A 21,757-nucleotide genomic window follows, 5' to 3' on the forward strand; every position below is an offset into this window, starting at 1 on the left:
AGTTTGGAGATTCCTTTCTGACATTTAAAAGTTAATTGGAAAAACTCGTAACCGGTGTCGGTGTAGAATTGATTTAATTTGCAGACACACTGTAAGTTAGGTGTTGTGGTTTTATATTGCCTCTATTCTGTCACCTCTGGTGTTGTTTAGTCGTGTTTATTTAAAATATTGCCATTAAAATCAAACAATTCTGCCAACTAAATCCTTAAGGCGTGAAAATGATTACCAGATTAAAATAGCAAAAATAAGAAAAAAGAAAAATTAAACAGAACGAATCAAAACATATTGATATAATCCTATATAAATATATGCTTAAATACTGTATATGCATAGACATCGATATCATACATTTTGCAAAATACTATCCTAATTATAATAGGTATGACTATAGTTGTTTAATGTGGGTGCACTTGGGTTTGTGTTAAGTCTAAGAGGAGCCTGTGCATTGCTATGCAAACATTTGCTCAAATATGTGCATCTGCAGCTAAAAAGCAATCAGATTTCTTTTGTTCACAGGTGTGTTCGGCCTCAGAATCGCCTTTTGATGTGCACAGTTGACCAAACAAAAGTGGAAGGTTATTTTTTTCTGTGATCAATAGGACTAGCCTCACTGCAAACAAAAATGTGTCGGTCCAGACAATGGCAAACAGCAGACGAGCGAAGCAGCCAAGGTAGAAATCAAAGAGGACGGGGGGATTAAGAGGAAACTGTTGGGGAAGAGAAGGCGTGAGGGGGCCGGCGAGTCTGTTTTGCCAAGGTTAAAGCAATAAATCACAAATCTTGAATCCTCAGATCCACAAATCTCACTTTGTGATCAGAGGCAGCCGTGATCAAACGCTGGCCATCAAGGCCGCACTTTCCCAAAGCCGGCGTTCCTCCCGCCTCTGCAAAACTGTCCTGATTTCAATGGGATTATTTGTGAGAGCAATTTGCGGACAGGGCCGTGGGGCTTCAGTCTCAGCTGCCGCCGTGCTAAATGTCTCCATTTGCCGAGTCTAATAACGGAAGTATTACAAGAGCCTGTCTGGACCCAGCTGGTCCCTGGTTGCTGGACCAGGCGGTGGCGGGGGGGCAGGAGCCGGACTCGCCCGGCCCGGGGACTCGCCCACGGCTTGGGGAGGTTGTAGGGGAGCCTGCCACGGCCTGCAGAGCTGCGGCTACATGTGTAAATGATTAACATTGTGATAATTTCCCTCGCGATTACATTCGGAGGTGAAAATCGAAAAATCATCGCGTGCAGTGCAGGGGCTCGTGTTCCTTACACGTGCACTGCTGTATGTCGCCTCATGGCTGGCACGTGAGCGAGTGGGGGGTGGTGGTGGTGGGTGGGGGGGTTTTGGGGGGCATTTTGCGAAACAGCAAGAGGTGGAAAGGCTGCCGTACCTCTCCCAGTTGTCCGTCCTGTCTCCCAGTGATGTTTTATTCAACGCGGCCCCCCCCTCGTTTTGTCTCTCGCACGCTATCTCTGCCGTGCTCCCGTTTCTTCCAACTCTCCTCATTATTCTTTGAGTGTCGTTGGGGGATGGGGGGGGGGGGGGGAAAGAGGGCCACGCGGTGCTCACGTGCGACCTGGCCGACCCGTTTTCTCTTCAAACCAAGCGTCCAATTTTACAGGAGCGCTAAACAAATAACTCAGCCTCCGCAGTATAGCATCCATAATTAATGCCACCTAATACCTGTCAGATTTGATGGATATTACAGGCCGGAGACGAAATCCCCCTTCACCGTTAGCGTCTTGATTATTCTCGTTGCCTCTTATTTCCTCTGCTTTTTTTTGTTGTTGTTGTTTTATCAAGGCCACACTATCAGTGCAAAGAGGATAAGTGTGAAACTTTGTACAGTGGCTGCATTAATCACATTCATTTATTGAGCTCGTTTAACCTTCTAACACTAATATCATGTCCTTGTCACCCCATTTAACAAAGTCCGGGGCTTTGCTCAGGCAATAAAAAGTACTTAGAGGAGATTAGAAAGGCCATTGTCAGATGAATAAAGAATCCCCCTCCCCATTTTAAAAGGATTAAAGTGAAGATCAAAGGCTGTGCTGGCAGAATCACCTAAATCAACATGTGTTTTGAATTTTAATTGCGTCGCGTCCGGTTATTGCGTTATTCCACGTATAACAGCGCAAAGCTTGCGAGGCACACGTTTCAATTCTCACATGTGCACCTTGCCAAACTCCAGCCTGAAACATATCTCTTTGACTGCTGCAAGCTGCCCGCAGAAACTTCAAAAGGAGATGAAAAACCAAAGCAAGGGACAACTGAGAGCCTAGCTAATGCTATTGATGTTAGCGCTCATGTTCTTGGCTTTGCTCGGCAGAGCTTTAGTTACAGCTCACCGCGGGATGTTGCCACCCCTGCGCCAATAGGAAGCCTGGAACTACCGAGGCTTCGTTTTTGATCTCCATCTCCATCTCTACGGACTCTGGGTTAACAGTCAGGTCCCCAACAATGGGTCTAATGATGATGTAATGTGTTAATAACACAAAAACTGCACACGCAAACTCACAGACACACTAACGGCACCCTTACGTGACCCACACATGCATCACTGAGGTAGGAAAGGAGGTCAGGGAGCTTGGGTTCGACCCCACAGCAAGCGACACCTGACCTGGTTTGGACCTCATCCCAACCCCCCACCCCTCCCTACGCACACCCATCCAAAATACCCTCACAGATGTACAGTATCTGTTGTCCCTGATTAAAACGGACCACAGACAACAACGACCGGCGCGCAGCAAAACCAGGCCTTTATGGAAGCGCCGGCGGACTGCATGTAATCGAGTTTGTTTGACAAGGACCAATGATGATGCCGTAATAAGTACCGGCGAGAAAGCCCCTCTCCGGCCCCCGTGGAGGTCTTTCACAGCTTCGCCACTCTTGAAGAATCACCTCCCTCTGTCCCACATTTCTCCGTGATCAATTCACGTCAGCCGCACATGTTTTATTTAACACTTAATCGCGCCGCGCTACCTTCCCCGCATCCCCTGCAGCTCATTTGGTTGTATGCGGTGGAGGGGGTGGGGGGGGGGGCAGTAACGGCCGAGGAGCACGTGATTTACTCCTTCCCATCCGTCGCTCTGCCACAGCTCTTTTCTCCTCACTCCGCCGCCCCTGATGAAGTGTAATTCAACAGAAACAGGTCAACCAATCCCGGACAGCTCCCGTGATTAATGTCCTCTATCGCATGAGGCTCTCTGGCAGACAGGTGGAGGAGGCTCAAGATGCTCATAAGTGGACGCTTCAAACAGGCTTTAATATGGTCTTGATGTTCTTTTGTGACCCGCTAACTTGGTGACTCACCTCCTCCTTGACTTTTTGATTTGGAAAAGAGAGAGTGGGGGGGGGGGAAAACAGCCTCTGCTGGCCCTACCTGAGATCTGGGTCACATTCACCAAAGCACAGATGCGGTGTGTGGGCCTGTGATTGTGCTGAAGTGCACGGTGGCAGAGATTCAGGGGACGGCTCTCTAAATGGACTCCGTGCCCCGGTTGTCCTCATCCCCGAGCTGCTCTGACGTCTGGCCGCTGCACACACAATGCCAAACCTCAAAAGGTCATGCTGTTACACAGATGCACGTATTGGGCTTATAATTGGCGGCGCAGAGTCGGAAGCATTTCGAATGTATGCAAAACGTACCACAGTCTGGCCTTGGTCCCACCGTCTCCAACATGCTTCAAGGGCCAACACGTCATTTTTAAGTATACTTCCTATCTGCAACTGTGTTTTAATGTCATAGTGTTTTCAAAAAATTCCCATTATGTCTATTTTCAGCCCCCTTTTCATCCTCCACGTGCCTCGTCAAACGACTGAAATGATGAATCAGTCGAGTGTGACTTCACCCCCAGTGTGATAATCCTCGCAAAGTGCGTCCCAGATTGCCACCCGGAACCGTTTTTGGTCTCCGTGCAAGCGGGCTGAATCTTAACTGGCTGGCGCAAAACAAAAATGAGGACCCAGTGGTTGGCGCGACTGTCAGGAATGTTAAGATTTCCTTCTCGCTTTGTGCTTCCACATCGTGCCTGGAGTGCAATTAGTCTGTTTTTTTTACCCCCGCTTGCCGATGATTGAGATTCAAATGGAGATGAGATCAGTAACGACTGGCCGATGCACGCCAATCAATCTCCGGAAAGGCGTATTAATTAAACAGCGGTTGGACCTTGAGGACGTGTTTCAGGCCGGTATGATGGATCAGGACAAAATCCTCATAATGTCAGCCGGGGATAGTTGATGGCAGATTAAAAAAAAAAAAGAAAAATTGCACCTTGTGGTATTACAAAAACAATAAGTGTCAGGACGAGATAAAGCAGTGGGATGATATAGATGGATATCCTGCAGTCGCCCAGAGGGACAGCAGCTGCCGGTAGTCAAAAACCAACACACAATACATATAGATAACAGCAAAGAGACACACAAAGCGACTCGGTGTCACCCAACCTGCAAAGGTGCACAGATTCATTGACAAGTTGCACCAAAATGGATTGGCTTGCAGGTTACTGGACTGAATGCAGTTTGCGGCAGCTAAGGAAGCCTTGGCGCCGTTGTTGTTACACCTTCGTTTCCAACTGTTCTTCCTCTGGCCGGATGACAAGAATGATCAGAATCCTCCCTCAACCGTACGCTTCAAACACAGATTAATTAACAGGTCTCTCGTCTCTTCTCCTTTTTTTGTCATATGTGAATTCTCCAGTTGCTCCGAGAGCCCCGGCGCCAAAAATGTTTTGGCGGTCGGCGCTAATTAATTGGGCTCATTAGCGAGCACGCGGCAGCCGAGGCGGTTCCCGCATCCCATTTGGTGCGTTCGCAGGTTCGGCGTTTTGAGGCGAAAAACATCCTTGGCTCGCCTCGATAACAAAAGAAAAGAAAATCAAATAAATAAACAGAATAATAAGAGCAGCTATAGCTTGACGGCGGCTGCCTGTCAGTCAGCAGGTCGGTGAGGAGGGAGATTTGTCTTCCAGCGTCAACGCCTGCCACTCATTAGCACATCTCGCCTCTCTAGATTCAGACATTTCACGCTGCATGGCAAATTGGACGGAGCTGTCCGTCACTCTCGGCCCACTGCTCCCTTTTTCTTTTCTTTTTTTCTTGCATTTTTTTTTTCATGCATTTTTTTTTTTTGTTCAAGTACGCTCGGGGCTTAATGAAGAAAGTCACGTGCACGCCCGGCAGAGGCTCTTAAAAAAAATAAATAAATAAAGAGCTCATAAAACCAGAGGCATCACTTGGAGCCTCTGTTTATCTTCTCACACGTGTCTCCTGGTCAGTTTATTGGTCTCGCTGCCTCTCAGACACTCACGCTGTCCCCCTCGCTGCCTCTGATCTTCCCCGCCATCGTCCCGCAGCAGCCGCCACTCTCAGCGCCTCACTTTTCTCCGCTCTCCGGCGTGCCCTTGCATTTACTTTCCTTCTTTCCCTCCCTCTCCTCTTCCCTCCTCCTGCCCCTCCTCCTCCTCCACCTCCCCTTCCCCCTCCCCCTCCTGCTGCTGCCGCGCTCCCCTCTCCTCTCCACTCACTCTCATCCTCCCCATCCGTCCGTCCCCCCAACCTTCCATCCCCGCTCTCTCTCTCTCACACACACAGCTCGGGCAGCATCCTTCCCCCTCTCCACCTCTCTACCTCCGCGCTCACCTCTCTCCTCCGCCGCCTACTAACACAACTCACCCCCCCCCGCTGCCTTCTTTTCCTTTCCCCCCTTCCTTCCCCTTCCCATCACTCACCCTGCATTCCCACCTCCTTCTCACACACTAAGCCTCCTCCGCCACCTCGCGCGCACGCAAAAAAAACAACAAAAAAAAACCACGCGGCACACACACACTCATGCTGATTGGCAGCCAAGGACGGAGCACCCTATCTCCTCCGAGCCGCCGGCGAGCGGGAGGCTGGCGAGTGTGAGCGGCGGGCTTTCTGACGCCGAGCTCAGTCCAGGACGAGGACCATGGAGCACAGCCACATCTTCCCCGCCGCCGTCCCCCCCAACGAGAGCGCCTGGAGCGTGGGGCAGCAGCCCTCGGAGGCGGTGCAGGGATGCCCCCTCGGACCGCTGCCCGTCATCTACTACAGCGTCCTGCTCTGCCTCGGCCTGCCTGGTAAGTCATGCAGCAGCTTCCTTCAGTGTTGTTGATATGTTGTTACCCCCCCCACACACCCCTCCCTCCCCCGCCACTGCACCCCAATTCCCCAAATCGAATTTAAACACACACACACACACATGCGGTCAGGGTCTGCATCTTGCCGTCTTTTTTTTTTTTTTTCTTTTGCCCGCCGCCGCCAGCTGCAGGTGGCGAGCAGGAGTGTCTGTCACGCACAGCTGCCCCCTCGGAGTGTCACTCTCAACCGGACGCGCTGTTGATTTGTCACTCTGACCTTGTGGCAATGGCTCGTTCGCTCGCTCGCTTGTGCAGATGTGTTGCGTCTCTCTCTCTCTCTCTCTCTCCCTCTCCCTCTCCCTCTCCCTCTCTCTCCGCTCGTGCCTTGTTGTTGTCTGTTTGGAGTTTGTTTGCACATCTGTCTGTTTGTTGCCGCGGGCCGTTGCGGCAGCGTTTGAAGAGAAGACACCCCGGACACCTGTGTGCACGCATGTGTGTGTGCGATAACTGCAAATGGCACCTTTCATGTCGTTACAGAGGAAAGTGTGGCTCACAGATAATTTGACCTCTGGGGTAAAGACTGTGTGTGTGTGTGTGTGTGTGTGTGTGTGTGTGTGTGTGTGTGTGTGTGTGTTTGTGTGTGTGTGTGTTATGAGTCTCCTGTGGATGAACTGCGATAATGATACTTGCCTGTTGCGTCTTCCTCCTCCCCCGCTGGGCGATAAGCCCATTCATAGTCATCATCAGACCCATTTACTGCCCGCGTCCCACTGTGTGATCTATGAGCGGTGACCTCGTCTCACTGGGGGGGAGGTGAAGAGGGAACATCCATGTATCTGCCTGTGTGTGTATCTTTTTAAGACAGAGACGGACGATGCAGAGGTCAGATGGAAGAGGAGGGAAGGTGCTGGTGTCTAATCAGAAGCTGCTGAGAGGCTTCTGTGCCGTCACCGCCGTCTCCGCTCACACTCTGGTCGTACAACAGGCGAGATTTCTCACTAGAAGTCTTTTATTTGACAAGAAATAATCATAACACAGGGGTATTTGTGGTACAAGCAACCCAATATAATAATAATTAAGTCCTCTGGTGCATCCTAATTCGTCCTTCTCGGTCTGCCTCCCCCCCACTGCCTCTCTTGAAGGCACTGATTAGGATGTTATCAACAAGCTCAGCGGTTCTGCTTCAGCACCGATCTGCAATGCAAAGGGTAAAAGCAGCATTTTTCTTGCCAAGAATGCCGTGAAGGATTTGCAGCCTCGTTTCTAAACGAAACTCCGCCGTCTTCTATAAATGAGCAGGTATGTAACAGACCTGTAAGCAAATCCCTTTATTTCCACTTTTTTACGAATGCACCATCAGTGCAAGTGCTCCTTTTTTCTTTTTTTTTTGGTTGTTGTTTTTTTGAAGGTGTTGATCATAGCTGATTTAGGTGCTTGCGAACAGCAGCCCTCGACTGTCACGCATCGGCGCCGCGTCTGAGTCACCGGCGGCGTCCAGCTGAGCGGCCCTGATGCTTTCTCGGCACCGCCGCTCGGACTTATTCAATCACTGTGACACAGCTCATTTCGCTCCCGCCTGCACCATGAATGTTTCATGAGCGAGGCATGTGCGACGCTAACGCGGCTGCTTACCAGGCCAGGACGTGTATTTAACACGTAGTCGATAGATTAAAAAGGCAGCCGCCTCAAATCGCCAACCGGCCGCTCCGTCACCTCCAGGCGACAGCCGGGGAGGCTACGCGGCCGCCTCGTCTCCCTCCGTCTGCCTTCTGACCTTTCCGCACCTTTTCTCGTGACCTTTCATCACATCAAGAGTCGCGCATTGGAAGCGGTGCGAGAGAGGGGCCGAGACGGGGGCCGCGGCTGATGAGGAAGGGGGGATTACGCAAGTCAAGTGTGCAAGAAATGATTACTGCTCGACCCGGGGAAATGAAGAACCCGGAGGTCGGCGAGAGACGGCGGCATGGCAGGGAGACAAGGACGACCCTCCACAGGAAGGAGGAGGAGGAGGAGGAGGAGGAGGAAGAGCCGAGTTAAGAGAGAGATCAGAGCGGTAATAGAGAGGGAGATTAATAACGGGCCGAGCCGGCGAAGCAGCACCTTTTATGCTCGGAGTGGAGGGAGAGAACGGCAGACAGCGGAGCCTGAGACAAATTGCATCATTTTTAATTAATCGCTGATAACCCCCCCAAACCCCCTCCCCACCCACCCCCCGCTCTCTCACCCACTCTCTCTCTCTCTCTCTCTGCTCGCGACAACGTGGCGGCCGAAACGTGCGCCAGCATGACAAACAGCAGCGAAGCGACGAAGGAGTCGACACGTTGCCACAGTCGGTGACACTGTGGTATTTCAGGAGTGAGACCTGCCTTTGTACTGTACCACATAGATATAGATATACAAGACACGCTGGATAGAGGGAGGGAGGGAAAGAGGAAGGGAGAGCGTTAGAATCTCAAACACAGCAGTTCCGGCTGTGCAAAAACGATAATCAACACCGTCTGTCCTTGGTGACAGCGTCTTGACGGGATATTACGCTCCTGATTAATTACTGGCTTGGATTGAACGGATCCAGGACTTTTAGCAAAACTGCATCCTGTTTGATTGCAAACACAGCACCAGTGCATCATCGACCTCTCCCCTAAAAACAGAACATAAGCACGAGAAATGCGCCAGAGGAGCAGAGTGCAATACTTCCCATTCAATCCTGACATTTAAAACGCGTAAATGCGACTTGTCCATGACTCATGGTGAAACTTTTGATCCACACGGTGCTCTGTTTCCCTCCCGCGGGGCCCCCAGCCATTTTCAACCACACAGGTTCACCCGTCTTAATTGTCCAAATGCGGCAGCTGCAAGCTCGGTCATCTCCCGACCGCTCCTTCCAGGCTCTGGGTTGCCAGACTCAGCTGTCAACAAGTGCTCAAAGAGAGGGAAACAGTGCCAACAGGTGGCTGCAGGAGTGGAGAGGGGTCACCAAGTCTCACGTCCGTCGCACCCACGTGTGTTTTGGTGCGTCCCTCCCACCCCGCCCGCTCGCTAATTGGCGCCTCGCGCAGCTTGAGTGACTGTTCCGCACACCTTGCTCCACGCGAGTGGCACATAATCTCCTCCCACTCCTGCAAGATCGCCACCCACAGGGAGGAAAGGTCACGGTGTGTTCTCTGCTAATGACCAAAGCCCACCCTCCCCCCGTTTGAAGTCCCATCTTTGGCTCCTTGTCAGTCACAACTTAATGAACACATGTGCGCCATTGATTTTCAGTTTGGACTATTGATCCGTCAATCTGAGGCGGTGACAGGGCTCGTTACTAGATACCATCACTCGGGACGTGCGTTCGGTCGGAGATTCGGGGAGGGGAGGGGGGGGGGGTGTGCAAGGCGGCCGAGGAGCAGCCTGTAAACACGATTCGTGTCACAACGTCGATGTGCGACGGAAGAAGAAGGTGACGGCTGCAGCGGGAGGGAGGGATGGAGGGGAAAGGCGGACGGACGGACGGGGGCAAACAGGGGGAGGCAGGTGTCGTCGGAGCGATGGATCAGTCGTTACCGGTGCGGCGGGCAGAACAGACTTTGTTTGATCAGCTGACGGCGATGCAGCTGAAAGACAGACTGCAAAGCAGCGCCGACCTCAGAGTGAGTGTGAACAACCTCACCAGGGGTGTTGATGAGGTGATCTGAACACGGCATCTTTATTCTGCATCTCAGACTCCTGATGGGAAGGAGAATTAGCTCTTCAGAAAATATTTTTATAGATATACAGTATATGTATATCTATAAAAATATTTTCTGAAATATTTTTATATGTATATATATATATATATATATATATATATATATATATATATATATATATATATATATATATATATATATATACATATATATATATATATATATATATATATATATGTATACAGTATATGTATATATATAAAAATATTTTCTGAAGAGCTAATTCTCCTTCCCATCAGGAGTCTGAGATGCAGAATAAAGATGCCGTGTTCAGATCACCTCATCAACACCCCCTATATATATACCCCATATATATATATATATATAGGGGTGTTGATGAGGTATATATATATATATTTATATATTTATGTAGAATATTTTAGCTTCCTGCTAAAACTGAAGGAGACCGTCAACATCTTTGGAAATGGGGAATAAAAGACTGCATTTTATCATCCTGCTGAATCACATACTTCGTCTCCCATTTTGTCAAATCTGAAATCTTGGCTTTTATTTCTTGTGTTCGTTTTTCAACGGGAGGCAGGCTTGTCAAGGCCAGATTGTCGGTCGGTCGCTGCTGCCACGGCTGCTGCTGTTTACGAGCTTTTCGAATGCGATGGGCTCCGTCACTGCGGGTTTTTCCACGACGGGCCGCCGCAGCAGCAGCAGCGGCAGCAGCAGCAGTAGTAACAGCAGCCTTGAGTGGAAGGACAGTCTCACTCCGCCACAGTTTGAGTCTCCAACTCTGTCTCCCTCTAAAACAAATGGCTTGCAGACGAGAGCAGCGTCTCTGCACCGCAGACCCATCAATACCATTAGCAGTAACCAGGGCCGCCTCCTCTTTAAAGTGCCCATTAAACCCAAATATGCCGTCTTTATAAATATAGACATATATTAATATATATGCGTGTGTGTGTATGTGCTTGCGCCTTTCTTCAAATAATAGCTTTACCGCATGAACCCGGTGCGCACGTGAGGCAGGCGCTCACAAAGAAAACCCCCCTGATTGATATCGGTACATTTGCATGTCAACAAGGTGCAAATGAGAAATAAGAGCGGCGACATCAAGGGACTCCCCCTCGGATTGAAATCAACTCTTTTCATTCCAGTTTTTTTAAACATGGATTTTTATTTTTTTTTATCCGTTCCTTTTGTAGCAGCAAGGACGGACCTCCTGCTCTTTGTCGAGGTGAAAATTGAGGGAGCGTCGCATCCTGAGCCCGACGGTTCAGAAAAGACAAAGGGGAAATGTTTATCGGGAGGAACAAAGTGCCTGTGACCTTTTGAAGCCGCCTTTCAGATTTCGCCCCCCCCCCTTCCTCGCCTCTCTTCCTCTCGTTCCGCTTTTCCATCGAATCCTCGGCCACAGCCCGCTCAATAACCTGCTCTCTTTTCAACTCTCTCTGACCTTCGGCGGACGACAGTTTCCCTTCAAACTCCATCTATATCCCCCTCGCCTCGTAGACGAGCCATTAAAAAAAAGAAGAAGCCAGACCTCAATTTCCTCCGAGTGACCCCCTCTCCCCCCTTAAAAAAACCTTAATTGCGACGCTTACTTTCATCCTCTGCTTCTAGGCGGCACGATTTCTTTTTTTGTACGCTATTGTGCCTGTTTTTCTATGAAGCCGGCGATGGCGGGCGAAGGGGATCGAGGTGCTTAGCGTCATTTCTCCGCTGGCCGTTCTCCTCTTGTGGCGGGATGAGTCAGCCTCGTTACACACCTCGGGGAGCAGGCTGTGCCTTCTCGTTCCCTCCCCGCCACGCGTGCTCGCCACGCTGGAGGAGCAGCAGTGAGGTTGGAGGGGGTGCGGGGACAGAGAGGGTCAAACCGTGCAAACACCCGGCAGGCACGGCTGGACCGGGACAAATCACAATCAGCCAACACCGTCGCTGTGGCGGCCCTTTGAGCGTGGTGTTGGAGAGGCACTGCTCTCCTGCTGAGATGCTTTAACCCAAAACTGACATTTCGCACCTTTTTTTTTGCTGCTGCCCAGTGCCAGTGCCATTTTCTCATCCACATAACAACTCTGGAGTTACACAGAGGCAAAGAATTCCACACAGTAGATAGGAGGAACAGGAGGCTAACAGGTTGACTCTGGATGATCCACGACAGCAATTTTATTTTTCTGATGCTGTTTTAATACTTGTCCACAATAGGCATTCACTTGAGTGAAACTCTTTACCTGACGTGAAAAAAAAGTGACCAGCACCTCAATCAACATCACGATGAGTAGCGCAGACTTAAATTTTTTTTTTTTTTTTTTTGTCAAATTTACTGTTGCTACTTGAGAAAATACATATCAAGGTATTACAGCAACTGCTACGTGAATGTGGCACAAGGAAAATTTTTCATTTGCTACAGTTCTAATTCAACAATCAGACATGCACATATACTGCTTGGGCCTCCTTATTAGGTTCAGTTTATATTATTGTATGTACTATTAGTGATAATATCAGTTTTCCACATCTCACACTGTCCTAATTCACAGAAATCCATTAGATTAGTGTTTTCCACTTCTGACAAAATTGCCACCATCACACTTCACCTGGTTTGCTCATTAGCTCTGCTCACTCCACGGTCACCTGCCCCTCCCCCTCCAGCTGTTGAGTGATTGACAGCGCGACTTGACCACCCAATCTGATGCATCAAAGTGCCAGGCATGCAGGGGCTGGTCAGCCGGTTGTGTGGCAAAATAATAACGATTAAAAAAAAAAGACATTCAAACCCAGCTGCTGACCGGATCACATTAGGCACCAGGCCAGGTGATGGCGCCACCCTCAGCCTTCTATCCCCCCCCCCCTGGCAAAGAGACAGACAGGGAAGATGAGGGAATCTCTGCACTCGTCTGCGCCGACAAGACACAGATCCCTCGGCCTCGTGTGTTCGTGCTCGCACCTCGCTTGAACGCCCCCGGAACCATCCATCCAGCTGCGGAACCAAATCCCCAACTACCCCCCGGCCCCTCCGCCCCCCCACCCCCGATCCTGTCCATGTCCCCGCCAGCCCAGACGGCCACGCAAAGAGCAGGACTCTATTGGGATGAATGGGGGGAGCTGGCTGCAGCTAAATGGAAATGTCAAGCCCACCACAGATCCCCTTTGTCTGCGTGCAGCGGCTGCCGTCTCACCGGGGAGCACAAACAGAATGACGCCGAGCCAGTGACGGTCGACACCTCGGCGCTTTCCATTCCGAGTCGTTCCTTCTCTGTTTAGAGGTACGGCTGGAAAAATTGGAAGGGGGAGGGATTTCAGCTGAGGGATGATGATGATGTGCAGGAGGTTCAAGCGTGACATGTTCGAGTCTTCAGGGTGAAACTTTTGTTGGGGAGCAATGGCTCATCCTCTGTCGTTTATTGTGTAATAGGCGGAATTAAAACACAAAGAGGGCTTTTTGTCGCCTTCGGCATTCACTTGTCACCTCTTGAATGCAACGCACGGCTTTAAATTGGAAACAAAACAAAATTACCGCTTTTTTAAAGTGACTCATTGTTTCATTTTAAGGAGTCTGGGACCAATCTTGTATTGCAGTCGCTGGGAGGTCTTTTATTGCCAACACTTGCACTGATCATCTTGGTCATTCCGTCAACAATGAGGTTTAGAAGTGCTGTGAAGAAATCAGTCGTGAACCTCGCACTGGTTGTTGCATCCCGGATCTTTGCAGACGGCACAGCGCTGAGTGTGGAGGATCTATTTTTTTTTCTCAAGGCCAATTCAAACCTTGAATTTTAATCCCACGGGTGAGCGACTGCGGTGGTGTGGAGGACATAATTCAGAAGCCTCACCAGTGGCCACGTATTAGCCCGTCAGTTGTCTCCTTTCTGCTTATCACCAGACTGCGTGTTAATGACTTCAGAGAACGACAAAGTACCTGTGCGCGCGTCCGTGCACGCGCAGACACGTGTCCGTTTGAGCGCTCGTCGGTCTGTGCCGGTGTTTGTGCGTGTGTGTGTGTGTGTGTGTGTCTGTCTGTCTGTCTGTCTGCTGCACATCCTTCAGGCCCGACAAGGACATCTTTGGTCATTATCTGCAGCCAGCTTTGTAATTTGTAATCAGCTGATAGTCGCTGCGGCTGTGAAGTGTGATGTACCAGACTCGGAGCTGCCATAGTTAATCCAATTCCATATCTATTGCCTGTGAAGGGGACGGAGCCACGGAACGTGCACACACACACACACACACACACACACACACACACACACACACACATACACACTAACATGCACAGTATGGACAGTGACAGCTGCTAAGTGCATTGATGTCTCAGTGATGCAAATCAATGTCAGAGGCGTCTTCAAAGGGACTGGACATGGCCTGGACAGATTCTGCATTCGCTCATGATAATTAATCATTTGGCCGCCGAGTGATCACAGGAAGGAGTCGGGCCCTCGGGTAAATAGTTAAAAGCCTTTTTGTTTTCCCGAGTTTCTTGCTCCCCCGCAGAGCTTGCGGGTTGAAAGTGCAGCCTCCCGAAACCGCTGTTTACTCCGCTTTGCTCCCTTGACCTCCAACGAGAAGTAAAAGGTGAGGGACAGCGAGAGCGGGCGGCACAGCGCCACGTTAAATTACTCCAAACTCTCAACAATCGGCGCTTTCAAATGGAGGCGTGACGAGGCGCAACGTGCGCGCAATTTTATTGGAATTAGGGTAAAACTGCTCATGCTTTAAGCCGGAGGAGGCGGGCAGGCAGGCGCAGGGGTTGGGGAACAATAATAAGAGCGTTGGGGATGGAGGAGGGAAAAAGCGAGTGGGACAACAGAGAAAGAGGGTGCGTAATGAGCTTGTTCAATTCAATTTTGCCCCGAACCGCAGCTCCACGTGAGCGGCGGAGAGCCGTAGCCTCGCTGTCTGCTGCCGCAGCTGCACTCAGTCAGGCCATGCTTTGGCAGCGGCGGGATAAATCACATTCGGCTTTTGTGTGTGTGTGTGTGTGTGTGTGTGCGTTTGTGTGCCATCATTTTCACAAAAAAAAAAAGGGAAGAAATAAAAAGAGCGTACGTCTGGTTCCACCTCCTGGGAATTTTAAACGTTTGTCTGCGAGAAGGCAGCCAGTGGAGGAGGAGACGGGGACGTCTCAGTCAGAGTCACGACGGAGGAGGAGATGATGTCGCAGTTTGGGGAGCCGGAGTTACCGAGTCGAGATTGAAAATGGGAGTCCGTCGGGGGAGGGAGGGAGAGAGGGAGGCGGATGGGGCTCGTCCTTTGTTTTAGGAGCTGAATTTCCGGCCGGCGGTGAGCTCAACAGACTGCGAAGAGGCTGTAATGCCGCACATTACCCTCCGCTTCCCCGTCGGAGCTTTTGCTCTTTATTAGAGACAATAAATTGGCCAGAGGCAGATGCAGGTGCTGTCGGAATCACGCAGCAGGTGCAGATGAAGAGGGGGAGGTGGGGAAGGCGGGAGGCAATAAACTGGGAGTTATGCTTGAATACTGGCGGCGGGAGGGAGGGAGGAGGGAGGGAGGAGGGAGGAGGTGGTGGAGGGGGTGATGGTAGCGGGGGGGGGGGGGAATCGCAAATCTGCTTTTGTTCTCATGCTGCAGGCTCCCATGAAAGATTTGGAGGAGCGGGAGGGGGTGGGGGGGTGATTTGTGCGTTTGCACTTTATTTAAAAGGGCCGATATTGTTCCGAGATTCCCGCCGCTGAACTTGCCACCGATTCGAAAAAGTTCATCTTTCACTTCTTTTGACCGCTCCGCGTATTGGAAGGCGCACTGATGTCAAAAGTAGCACCCTGTGATGTCACAAAGGGCATTGGCACCCCTTCTGGGTTTGTGGAATCACTCCCAGCCAGATGTCCATAGCCCAAGGCTATGGACATCTGGCTGGGAGATGTTCATAGCAACCTCTATCTTTTACCAGGAAGATAGAGGTTGTATAACAGGAAGCGTCAAACAGAAGGGAAATATTTTAACAGTTTTTTGGGATGCAGGATTAAACGAGTAAATCCTCCGAACAGGGAGGAAAAAATGAATGTCACATTTGACATTCCTGGCTGGCTGTTTTTTGCTAGATTTTGCCCCAAATGCAGTTTCCTGTGTGTTGGTCATGTATTTCTACACCGCTTCTCTGTTTGGTGCTGCCCCCCCCCCGCCCCCCCCACACCTCCCACCCCCCAAATTCCAATTGCCTGCCAACTAACACTCAATTTCTCTCCGTCCCCTCCTGCCCGATTCCCTTTCTCCAACTTCATCACCCTTTCCTCCCGTCCCAATCATTTTACTATTTTCTGCCCCCCTGTCTGCTTCCAACCGACACCTCCACCCCCCAGCCAACATCCTGACGGTGGTCATCCTGTCCCAGCTGGTGCTGCGCCGTCAGAAGTCCTCCTACAACTACCTCCTGGCCCTGGCCGCCGCCGACATCCTGGTCCTGCTCCTCATCGTCTTCGTGGACTTCATCCTGGAGGACTTCATCCTGGCCATGCCGCTGCCTGCGTCGCTCAACAGCGCCGTGCAGGTGCTGGAGTTCTCCTCCATCCACACGTCCATCTGGATCACCGTGCCGCTCACCATCGACCGCTACATCGCCGTCTGCCACCCGCTGCGCTACCACGCCGTGTCCTACCCGGCCCGCACGCGGCGGGTGATCCTGGCCGTGTACGTCGGCTGCCTGCTGTCGGCCGCCCCCTACTACTGGTGGCCCGAGCTGTGGCACAGCCTGCCCGGGATGGGCGGCGGCGGCGGCGAGGGCGGCGAGGGCGGCGAGGCGGCCGATGGGAGAACGGTGGCCCAGCACGTGCTGGTGTGGGCCCACTGCGCCACCGTCTACCTGCTGCCCTGCGCCGTCTTCTTCTCCCTCAACGCCGTCATCGTGCGCAAGCTGCGCCGCCGCCGCAGCTGCTTCCGCCTGCGCGGCTACTCCACCGGCAAGACCACCGCCATCCTGCTCGCCATCACCTCCGTCTTCGCCGTGCTGTGGGCGCCGCGCACCCTCGTCATCCTCTACCACTTCTACTCGCCGCCGCCGGCGTCGCACGGCGCCGGCCGCCTCCTCCACGTGCTCACCGACCTGGCCAACATGCTGGCGCTGCTCAACACCGGCGTCAACTTCTTCCTCTACTGCTTCATCAGCAAGCGCTTCCGCGGCATGGCGGCCAACGTGCTGCGGGCGCTGGTCCACTGCAGGAAGCAGCCGCCGCCGTTCTACGCCGGCCACAACTTCTCCATCACGAGCAGCCCGTGGATCTCGCCGGCCAACTCCCACTGCATCAAGATGCTGGTCTACCAGTACGACAAAAACGGGAAGCCCATCTGCATCTCCTCGTGAGTCCTCGGCCACCCGCGGATGCCGACGGCGTAGGTTGTCGTGATTGGTCAGGGGGGAAGGGGGACCTGCGACGAGCCTCTCCGTCATTTCACCCTTTGAGGCTTTGAAAATGTCAACGTGCCCGGGGGAGCGCAGAGGTAGCAGTTTAGCTAGCTCTGAGCAGCAGCCATAGCCAGGTGGGATAGCAAACAGCAGGTATTCGCAAAAGATTGTTGCAAAAAACAAAATACAAAATAAGCCGACTGTGGGCGAGTGTCTGTCGTCAGAGAGGGCAGAACTGGACGAGTTGGAAGGATGAAGGAACGTCACCAGTTTTCTAGCCGAGTTTAAACAGATCTAATAAGCTGGATGAGTCCGTGATGAAAAACCAGTTGCGTCAAACTGGGAGTCGTCTAAGTCTAAACTCTGGACTCTAACCCTCGAGACTAGAAGGGCGACTCGAGGCCGCTGACAGTTAGCGACTCTCTCGTTGGTTTTCCATACCCAGCCAGGATTGTCAACGGCATGTTAACGTGGGCGTTTCCTTTTCCTGTGTGTGTGTTTGTGTGCTTAGCTAGCGGCGCAGGGCCTCCGAAAAAGGTCGGCGTTCGCTACGGAAGTTACGTGACACTCTCAGCGCTAGAAAACCGTACGTCGGACGAGTAGACCCTCTGCTTATTGCCGGTTGATTGTAAAAAAAAAAAAAAGAAGAAAAAAAAGAAAAAGAAAAAAAAAAGGTAGACTTGACTGTTAATGTAGCTTTGCAAAAAAAATACCAGGGGTGTAACAATATCATGGTCTCCCAGTGCGATCGTACCTCGGTAACAAGTCCACGGTATTTGTTGTGATATAAATTTTTGAAAGAGTCTAGTTGGATTTTTATTAGACGTTGACTCTTTTTTTTTTTTTTTTTAAATGTTACAGTACAGAGACAAAAGTGCACCAGGTGTGCATGAGTTCTTGTCTGTCCATATTCTCAGTAAACAAAGGAAAGTAACTCACAAGCTTTCCGACGCGAAACTCGCTAGTGCATCTTTTCGCTCCGCTGCCGAATGTGTTTTTTGTGAGCAGAGGGCAAAGAATGATGGGAACGCAGCTTTTCCCAGTGCTGGAACGAACCACATTTTTTCCCTCTCTGGGACCTGCCGTTAGAAACAGGCCAAATTCCGACACGGAGGCACTTTCCATACTGCGAAATCCTGAAACTGATGATACTGTTACATCCTGAAAAATACATGACAAAAAAAATGAGTTGGCTCTGACTTGTCTTTAAACCAGTAATCGCATTTCCAATATTAGTAGGAGGAAATTTCTGCTCTGAGTAGATAGTCCTCCATTAACTATTAATGGTTTCTGAATGAATGTAATGAATTTAGCCGAGCATCTCTTTAACCCTTTGGCGTTTGGAGAGAGTGAAGGAAAAAGAGAGAGAGACTCAGAGGAAATAATCTGAACCAGCAGGAGCCCAAATCCACCGACGCCATGCCGAAGCCATCTGTCCCATGATGCCACAGTGCCACCACGGTGCCACACCTTCAGCTGGGCACACCTTGCATCAGAGCCCCGGCGCCGACAGCTCGCTCACAAAACACGGCGATGAGAGCGCGCGTTGAGATCAATGCGCGTCCATCCCGCAGACACCTCGGGGACATTAAGCAGGGTTCATCTATCTATCCGGCCTGAATGGAGATGTGCCAAAGGGCAGATTTCTGCTAATACCTGTCAGGAGGGATTAGACACATCAGGCCTTTCTTTTTTTTTTTTTCTTTAATTTACGAAAAATGTCTGCAAATCTGATGGATGGTCTGCGTGTCACACTTGATAAAGTGTTACGCTCTAAACTCTTGTCCAACACTTAGACATGTAGCACACACACACACACACACACACACACACACACACACACACACACACACACACACACACACTCACTCACACAAGCATGCTTGGTAAAAGGGGATCTAAATCAAGGACGTGTTCGTTATTTTTAAACATGAGTTAAAAATGACTTCCGACTAAAAGCAGTTTAATTAGAGTTGAAGCCACTTTGTCAAACCGTCTGTTCACACCGACAGCTTGGTGGATTGTACAAACCTGGAGGTTTGTGTCAGTTCAGTTACTGGTCGTACGCATCAGGTCAAGAGTGATCGGAAGGTGATCGGACGAGCCGTCCGCCAGTCATATCTGTGCTGACCAGTCGGATTTGTTGCTGCGTGTTTAGCCAGCTTGAGGCTCAGTGCATCAGATCACCGCGTGCTGAACTCTCGCCAAAAGCCAGTTGGTAGAAGCTGAGAGAAGCCTTTCACTGCTGCACGACTGCTGCGTCCACGCTAGGTCTCTTCAACACGTCTGTAGGAAATGCTGTCTGGCGGGGGGGCTGACAATATGGATGGGCAAGATTTCAGAGTAAATCTGAGGAATCCGGCAGCTGGAATCCGAGTTAGCATAATAGTATGTGCTATCTGTGTTTGTGTAGAAAACTACAGAATCAGAAATGTTATTAAAAAATCCTTTGTTGCTTATTGAAAACCCTTCAATCCAGTTATTGACTATGTTCTCCAGTATGGCTGCAGTTTAGACCTTTTTCCATCCATTCTTCTGTAAATAACCCCTTTTGTTGAAGTTAAAAGTTTCTATATGACAGATTTTTTTTTGTCCGTTTTTTTTTTTTTTTGCTCCCTATCAGAGATTCCTTTAACCCGAGTAAAGATTGTTTCTTTCACTCTGGCTTCCAAACTCGGTCGTTTCTCCACTCGACGGTTCACCCAGGCCGTAACTGCCCCTCCGCTCTAAATCACTCTTTCTTTGTTCCACCACAAATTGATTTTTTCTTAAATTGCGTTTTTAAAGAGATTGAGGGAGTACCAATTGCCACTCACTCGTCAGCGCCTCGGCTCTGTGCTGCGCCCGCTGACCTTTCCTTCCACACTGCCACAGACTGCGCTTTGGTCATGTTAATTTCACATCAACCTCTCCTTCTTCTTCTTTTTCTTTTTTTTTTTTTTTTCCCTATACCACCAACGTGATTACTTTAAAGCCCGCAATCCTACCCGTGCATACTTGGCGAATCACATGATCTCTCCTCTTCAGAAAATCGATGTGGGGAATGGTGACTTCATTGTTGTGGATGCAGAACGCTGTGATTGAGCTCTGAAAGAGGCAGCCGCCCAGTGAAAACCACTGCAAGGCTATTTTACCTTGTAAGAAAAAAAATCTGAGCCCACAAATCCACCGTTCACTAAACCAGACGTACGCGTACTTACGCTTTAATATTTAGTCGCAACACAAATGTGAACGGGGCTAAAATGGAAAACTAGTTGTGAACACAATTTCTGCTTTCTGGCTCTTGTTTGTTTGAATTTTTTTATTGTTTATTTAGATTTTTAGGATTTTTTTTAAATTTTGAAACAAACTTTCACAACATTTTTTTTTTTTTTTTGGGGGGGGGGTTCAACTCCTAATTTGTTCAGATCACACATGTGACCGTAAATTCCCTGAAGCCACACTTGTGATCTTCACTCCGCAACCTACACTTCACGTGCGGACCGCTCACAGTGTCTCAGCCATGGTAATGTGGCATTTGTGCTGGAGCCTCATCCCAGCGGCCTCCTGGGAAACAGACGGGCATGCTGGGAAATCGGAGTGGAGGGGTTTAGTGGTGAGCGGGTGGGGGTGGGGGGTGAGGGGGTGGAGACGTGTCACATGCAGGTGTGGCTTCATCTTCCACGTGAGTCAGAAGTAGCAGGTGGGAGGGGGAGTGGGATGGGGGGGGAGTGGGCCAAGAAATTACGTCCCCCACCCCACCCCACCCTTACACACACACACACACACACACACTGAGAATGGATAAAAAAAGAAGCAGCCATATTTTTACAGACAGATATTAAAAAGATAACCAAACATAAATCAATCCCCGGGACAAAATGATCCCTCGCACACCAACGCTGCTCTCCTCAGTTTCCTCTTTGTCTCTCTCCAACCGTAGTGTCGCTTTAGCGTGTGCGTGAGCTTGCGAGCTTGTTTGTGCAGACACGTGTGCGCCCACCTGAGTGTGTGCGCACATCCCAGTAAGAGGGAAGCTTTAGTTTTGCTGCGAAGTATGAACCTAAATATGTATTTATGCTCTGTCAAGACGATGACACAGCACAGTGGGACGATGATGATGATGATGATGATGATGATTTCCATGAATGTACAACTGATGCTTCTGGCCTCTTTGTTTGTACTTTTCTGATTGTAATTTTCTACGCAATGACCCTTTTTTTCAACACTCTTTCACCCTGAGCTCCATGAATGTGTCTCAAGTGTTTGTTTTTTTCTATTGTACAAGATCGATTGTAGGCTTGCATAAAAACAGTTTTCTTCTCCTAACGAATGTACCAACTGTGTAAAGAGTATACATATATATATGAACATATATATATATATATAGATATAGATATATAGAGATATATATCGCTGTGCTGTGGGGAAGTTTGCAGAGAAGTATCGGCTGATGTCAATATTTTCAAATAAAGAAACAGTGACGTGACGTCTGTGCCTCAGTCAATTTCTTCAATTTGATTTGTGGCATCGCTGATTTTTTTTTATATTCCAGTAAAAAAATATATATTTTTGACTCCCAACTACTGCTGGATTTCTTCTGGATACGCTTTTTTTTCGGTCATTATTCCAGTTGTAGTAGTCGTACTTAAG

At 50.0% G+C, this 21,757-nt stretch overlaps 1 protein-coding gene across 1 annotated transcript; it reads left to right on the plus strand.

Annotated features, from left to right (window-relative positions):
- The first annotated feature begins 5,815 nt into the window (after window positions 1-5,815).
- gpr139 (G protein-coupled receptor 139) lies at window positions 5,816-17,966 on the plus strand. Its single transcript, XM_076024220.1, has 2 exons — window positions 5,816-6,091; window positions 16,086-17,966. Exons 1-2 carry the CDS (start codon window positions 5,941-5,943, stop codon window positions 17,081-17,083), a joined length of 1,149 nt encoding a protein of 382 aa, XP_075880335.1. The 5' UTR covers window positions 5,816-5,940; the 3' UTR covers window positions 17,084-17,966.
- Window positions 17,967-21,757: the final 3,791 nt, after the last annotated feature.

The sequence above is a fragment of the Nelusetta ayraudi genome, unplaced genomic scaffold, assembly GCF_046127955.1.
Source record: "Nelusetta ayraudi isolate G7.1 ecotype Tasmania unplaced genomic scaffold, CSIRO-AGI_Nayr_v1 ptg000016l, whole genome shotgun sequence".
NCBI lineage: Eukaryota > Metazoa > Chordata > Actinopteri > Tetraodontiformes > Monacanthidae > Nelusetta > Nelusetta ayraudi.

Coding starts and splice junctions, on each gene's coding strand:
- gpr139 (XM_076024220.1), top strand. CDS start 5,941: ATGGAGCACAGCCACATCTTCCCCGCCGCCGTCCCCCCCAACGAGAGC. Junction 6,092..16,085: donor GCTCTGCCTCGGCCTGCCTG/GTAAGTCATGCA, acceptor TCCACCCCCCAG/CCAACATCCTGACGGTGGTC.